General features: G+C 45.3%; 1 protein-coding gene across 1 annotated transcript in view; it reads left to right on the top strand.

Moving 5' to 3' along the window:
• LOC107095544 (trichohyalin-like) overlaps positions 1–5,955 on the top strand; it is a 27,412-nt gene that overhangs the window by 6,702 nt on the left and 14,755 nt on the right. Inside the window, exons 4-13 of the mRNA XM_015391680.1 lie at positions 106–240; positions 335–412; positions 487–557; positions 1,618–1,783; positions 1,852–1,949; positions 2,054–2,362; positions 2,439–2,565; positions 2,641–2,778; positions 2,858–3,006; positions 3,940–4,089. Of these exons, the coding sequence (XP_015247166.1) occupies positions 106–240; positions 335–412; positions 487–557; positions 1,618–1,783; positions 1,852–1,949; positions 2,054–2,362; positions 2,439–2,565; positions 2,641–2,778; positions 2,858–3,006; positions 3,940–4,089 (1,421 nt within the window). The remainder of the gene's footprint in view (positions 1–105; positions 241–334; positions 413–486; positions 558–1,617; positions 1,784–1,851; positions 1,950–2,053; positions 2,363–2,438; positions 2,566–2,640; positions 2,779–2,857; positions 3,007–3,939; positions 4,090–5,955) is intronic.

Genomic DNA, 5,955 nt, shown 5'->3' with positions numbered 1-5,955 from the left:
AGAACTTTCAGACGTTTGAATTCTGAATATATCTTTTCCTTAAACTCCATAAGGAGGCGGGGTCTCTGGTGATGAAGGTTCTCTAAAGGTTTTTGTCTCTTCCAGCTTTGCCAGACTCTGAATCCTTCTCTGAACCTCTCCCTGCACGAGGAGGAGCAGAGGAGGTGGAAAACCAAGCTGAGGGAGTGGAGGGAGAGGGAGGCCAGGCAGGCGCTGCTGATCCACCGTCTGCAGAACAAGGTGAGGCTGAAGGAGGCGCTGTGGAGCAGCAGGAGGAGCTGCAGCCTCAGCAGGCAGCGAAGCGCTCAGATGCAGATGTTTGTGGATGTTGCAGGTGTTGGAGTACAGAGATCGCTGTCAGCATCTGGATCTGCAGCTGCAGGAGGAACAGTCCAGGCTACGGAGCTCTGAGGTCAGAACCAGAACCAGAACCAGCCTGCAGCAGAACCTTCTGTGATCAGCAGCTGACATGTGTCTGTTTTACAGCAGAGAATCAGAGATGAACACAGCGACTCCCTGGAGAGCGCCCTCATCAGGCTGGAGGAGGAACAGCAGAGGTGTGTCTCTGTGTGTAACTATTAGTAATGTCATGAGATGAGCCAGGCGTTTCCGCTAGGCATGTATAGAGGCTTGCTTTATTTGGGGGAGGAGCCAAAAAAGTTGACGTCCGAAGCCTCGCTACCCCGCCGTACCATGTGACCGCTTCAGGAAGTGGTTCCGCTCACCCCGAACTTCAGCAGCCATTTAAACAGCCTCCATGTTCAGTTAAGATATGTTTGGAGGAGAGCTGGACGGAGTTTGGATAGATTCTAAGAATAGATTGTTTGCAAAAACAACCAATCTAGTTGGTGAAAATTATTTTGCTCAGATTAAACAATGTAATGATCAAAATCTGAGCAAGCTACTGGTTACAGTTGTAACATTAGTTAGTACATTAACTAGTATTACTTTCTGGTGAGATGCAGCCTTGCTAGTGGTTTCTGCTGTAAGTCATGAACTTCCCATCCTGAATTTGTTGGTTTAAATTCCTCCCCAGACTTTTCAAAGTTGCGATAAACACAACAATAATTTTGGGTAAAGTGACTGATTTTTATTGGTTTGCATTAGTATAAATATAGATTAGCTAAAAAACACTGCCAAATTACAGTAGTTGGTTTAACCAACAGATTAGTTGAACACATAACTTCCAACCAGATTAAAACCAAAAACTGGAAAACTATTATGGTTGAATAAAAATAACCATTCATTTTGCTCATCATTGCCCAATTTGCACAAACACTTTCACAGTTTACAGCTTGAGCTTATTTCACTAAAATAGCAGAAAAACAGTGAACCTTAAGTGATTTTTCTCTTCTAAGACATCAACATACAAAAAACGTACAAAAGATTTTCTTACAAACACCAATCATGAACAAAAAAAAGAAAAACAGTAGCAAAAAAATCAGTTTGTATTACTAACTGTAGTTCTGCTTTCCACCAGTAGGTGGTGACATTTTCACATGAAGCTTCATGAACTGTGGGGATCATTGATCAAATGCCTCATGAGGCTTCATCTCACCGTCACTAGCGCCTCCAGTAGAGTTGACCTCTAAGCTCCTCCTCTCTGTTCCTCCTCAGGTCTTCCAGCCTCACCGACACCAACGCTCTCCTCCGTCACCAGCTCAGCCAATCAGAGGAGACGAACCAGGCGCTGAGAGAGGACCTCCAGAAGCTGACTGCTGATTGGTCCAGAGCCGTGGAGGAGTCGGAGCGCAAAGCGGCTGATTGGCAGAGAGAGAAGGAGGTGTGCAGACGGTTCGGTCTCCTGAGGTCCGAACAAATCAAGCTAACGCTGTGATGGTTTGTTTTCAGGGTCATGTGGGTCAGAACCAGGACCGCCTCCTGTCAGTCTGGAGGTCTGTGCTGGATCTGAGGCGACACTGTCACACAGTGAGAACAGCCGCTGACAGGTGAGTGCATCCTGTCCGCCGCTGACATCACGGCGTCAGAGTGAGTAACCTGAGGGTCAAAGGTTAATCTCCCTGTTCTGGTTCCCTCCTTTCTGCTCCTCCAGGGATCTCTGGCAGCTCAGAGCAGAGTTCTCCAAGTTCTCATCATCTCTCCTCCTCAGCTGTGACTCCGTCTGCTCCTCACTGAGGCCCAAACCCTCTGACCTTCCTCCTCCCTCCTCCTCCTCTCCTCCTCTATCCTCTACTCTCGTTCTCCCTTCTTCCAACTCCTCAGCTTCTCCCCCTCAGCTCTCTCCCTCCACACTGGGAACCTTCACCTTAGGAGAGCTGAAAGAGGAGGAGGTGAAAGAGAAGGAGCAAACAGTGGAGTTAAAGCTGCTCCAGGAGGCGGAGGTGTTGCAGCTGGAACAAAGGTTAGCATCATGTTGGATCCTGAGGTTCTGCAGGAGGCGTAGATCTCCTCCTCCTTTCACCTCCTGTATGTTTCAGGGTTGAGGAGCTGAGTCGCTCCCTGCAGGCTGCAGACGGAGAGAAGGAGGAGGCCAAAAAGGAGGTGGAGAGGCTGAGGGAGTCAGAGAGGAGGCTGCAGTCAGTGGGTCAGGCTGTGGTCAGGATGGTGAGCTTCTCCTCCAATCAGAGGCAGCGTTTCATGCAGCGATCACATGGATCCATGTTCATGTTCTGCCTTCAGTCCAGGGCCCTGAGCAGGACCAGCAGTCAGACCCTGAGCGTCTCCATGGACGCCGTCCTCAGCCTGGACCTGTCCTCCCTGCTGTCAGTCCTGTCTCAGACCGAGAGCACCCTCCAGTGGAAGCATGAGGAGCTGCAGGTCAGTGGCTCAAAGCTTTATGGATCAACCAGAGGACCTGACCTCGCTCAGTCTGTGTGTGTGTGTGTGTGTGTGTTAGGGGGCGGAGCTAAAGCTGCGTCGGCTCGGCGAGGAGCAAACCGCCCTGCAGCTCCGACTGAACCAGCAGCTTGAGGAGAACCAGCAGCTGGAGGAGAACAGCCTGAGAACGCAGCAGGAGCTGAAGAAGACGCTAGACGCTCTGAGCAGGTAGCCTCCATGCTGCACTGCCCCCTGCTGGACGGAGCTCCTACACTAGTGATGGGTCCTTTCACAACGATGCGTGGAAGCATACGTGGAGCCCATAGAGCAACCAAACCAGGAGTTTTTTCTGACTGACTGAGTCACTAAACTGAGCTTAAAAACGTATCTGTCAACATGATCCACCTGCTAAAAAAATTATCTTCTTTTTTGTGGTTTATCATTTAAATTATGAAGAATTTTGGAGCCTAAAAGGAACAGGAACGTTTCAGCCGTTGCGTTTTTATTTAGATGTTCTCATTTTTTCATCCTTTTCCTCTCAGTTATCACCCAGCTTATATGAATTAAAGTTAATTTCCAGTTGATTCTTAGTTTATTTATTGTTTTTACTGTACTCATTGTTTTAAAATGATGATTTTAAATCCTAGTCCAGCAGCATCCTTATTCACATTTTCCCCTAAATTTTCACGTTATGATATATGTTTACTTTATTTATTGGCTGCATCTAAAAATATCAAATATATTTTCAATTTAAACATAGATGTGAAATAATACAATATAACCTATAATAACTTCAGTTCTATCATTGTACTAGGTCATTAAATTAATTCAGTTTAGTCCAATCAGCTGCCTGTAGTGTCTTTAAATGTCCAGCAGGTGTCAGTGTTCTGTGAGACAGGATCAACGCAGCATCAATACAGTTTGGCAATGTGTCCAAACGCTTCAAGATGCCTCATTAACCCATAAATATCTGATACCATCTATGTTTGAAAACTACATCTGAAATCCCTAAAGTCAATTTTATAATTTATTTATAAAAACTTCCTTTTTTTACTGGAAAAACTGAGATCTGGATCATCAGACCTCCATTTACCCATCATTGATGTTATGTCTAAGGGGCCATTTTAACTCCAGGACCTCTGATCTGTGTTACTGTGACAGGGAGAAGGAGGCGTCCAGCTCCCTGCGTCTGCAGCTGGAGGAGGTGCAGAGGAGAGAGGAGGAGGAGAAGAAGGAGAAGGACAGACTGAGGAGAGACAGAGAACGACTGGAGGAGAAAACTCGACAGCTGGAGGCTGAAACACACAGACGGTACCAACAGGTTCTGCTGCAGCGGACCGAAGGATTAGGGCTGATTTATAGGTCGTCTGCATGTGTGTCGCAGTGAACGCAAATGTTCCCCCAACCCTTCTGCAGACTCTCTGCTGCTCCTCTCCAAAACTATAAGTGAGCGCAAACAGGAGGCCTCTGATTGGTCGTTTTGGCCCTCATGTCACAAACTTGCCCCCACTTCCTCACCGCCTCTGCCGTATCTAGACCCACAGCTAGTTCCAGATTGGCCCTCTGGCGTTGTGGTGTAGAATAAAATAGCGCAGACCACGCTTCAATATTGGGCATAAATCAAAAATAACTGCGACAACCTCACTGCGACACACTGCTGCTGGACGATAACCAGGCCTTTAGGGTGAGGGGTTCTGCTCTGTTTGGATTCTGTTCTGTCAGAACAAACTTCCTCTGTCAGTTAAATCCTCCACAGTCTATAAACAATCACTCCAGGTTTTCAGTCTAACTTGGACTCCTGGAAACAAACCATCAGACCAATTTAGCTCTTCAGCTGCTAAAGGGGGCGGAGCATTGAAACGAGGCAGCTATGAAGCTTCCTTTGTTCCTACAATTTTTTATGCACATAGATTCAAACAAAAGCAGAGGAGCGCTCACTACTCTCAGAACTGCAAAAGTCAACAATACTGCAGATAATGATAACTGTGAAATCACCAGCAACATCTGGTGAAGTAGATATAAGGTTAATAACAATGGAATTAATAATGATGTAGAATTAGCTATAAATGATTTCAATTAGCTGCCACAAAGTTTTCTATTATTGTTCTATGTAGAAATATATCAGCAGAAGTGGGGAAAAGAATCTAAACATTTCACTAGATGATTGAATGCCTTCAGAGTAAAGAACCCCCCTGTGGGTTCATCTATAAAAAAGGTTTTACTGATTGTAATTATAACTGGTTGTGTTTTGTGAGGGAAATTCGACAACAAGCTGCCTCAAATAAGAAAGTAAATGTACTTAAAAACACGTCATTACACTAACAAAATTCTGCATATCGACTGGATTTCAGTATCATTTTGAGTTATTATTAGAGCTGTCAATGTAATGAGTGGTTAATCTGAAACACGCAGAATGGAACCATCAGTCCAAATGTCAAACAGCCCATCTGATCGAATCAGCAAATCAGCAAATTGGTGCCGTCCAATCAAAGCAGCTGTTACTGTCGGGCTGTCAGGAATACAGATACTCCAAAACATATTCAAACACTGTGTCTGAAAAGAATAAGTTTTGTTTGCATATTTTTGCTATTTTTAATTTTAAGAGTTTTACACATTTAAACATTATAATCCTCAGACAGTATTACAATGGTGATAGTAAGGTAGGCTAATATTAGCATGGTGATAGCAAGGTGGGATAATGTTAGCATGGTGATAGCAAGGTAGGCTAAGTTAGCATGGTGATAGCAAAGAGGGCTGATAGCATGGTGATAGCAAGGTAGGCTAAGTTAGCATGGTGATAGCAAGAGGGCAAATATCAGCACGGTGATAGCAAGGTAGGCTAATGTTAGCATGGTGACAGCGAGGTAGTCTAATGTTAGCATGGTGATAGCAAGGAGGGCTAATGTTAGCATTGTGATAGCAAGGTGGACTAATGTTAGCATGGTGATAGCAAGGTAGGCTAATGTTAGCATGGTGATAGCGAGGTAGGCTAATGTTAGCAAGGTGGTAGCAAGGTGGACTAATGTTAGCATGGTGATAGCAAGGAGGGCTAATGTTAGCATGGGGATAGCAAGGTGGACTAATGTTAGCATGGTGATAGCAAGGTAGGCTAATGTTAGCATGGTGATAGCAAGGTAGGCTAATGTTAGCATGGTGATAGCAAGGTAGGCTAATGTT

Source organism: Cyprinodon variegatus, unplaced genomic scaffold, assembly GCF_000732505.1.
Source record: "Cyprinodon variegatus isolate N-32 unplaced genomic scaffold, C_variegatus-1.0 Scaffold555, whole genome shotgun sequence".
NCBI lineage: Eukaryota > Metazoa > Chordata > Actinopteri > Cyprinodontiformes > Cyprinodontidae > Cyprinodon > Cyprinodon variegatus.
This window is presented reverse-complemented; position numbering and strand designations above follow the sequence as displayed.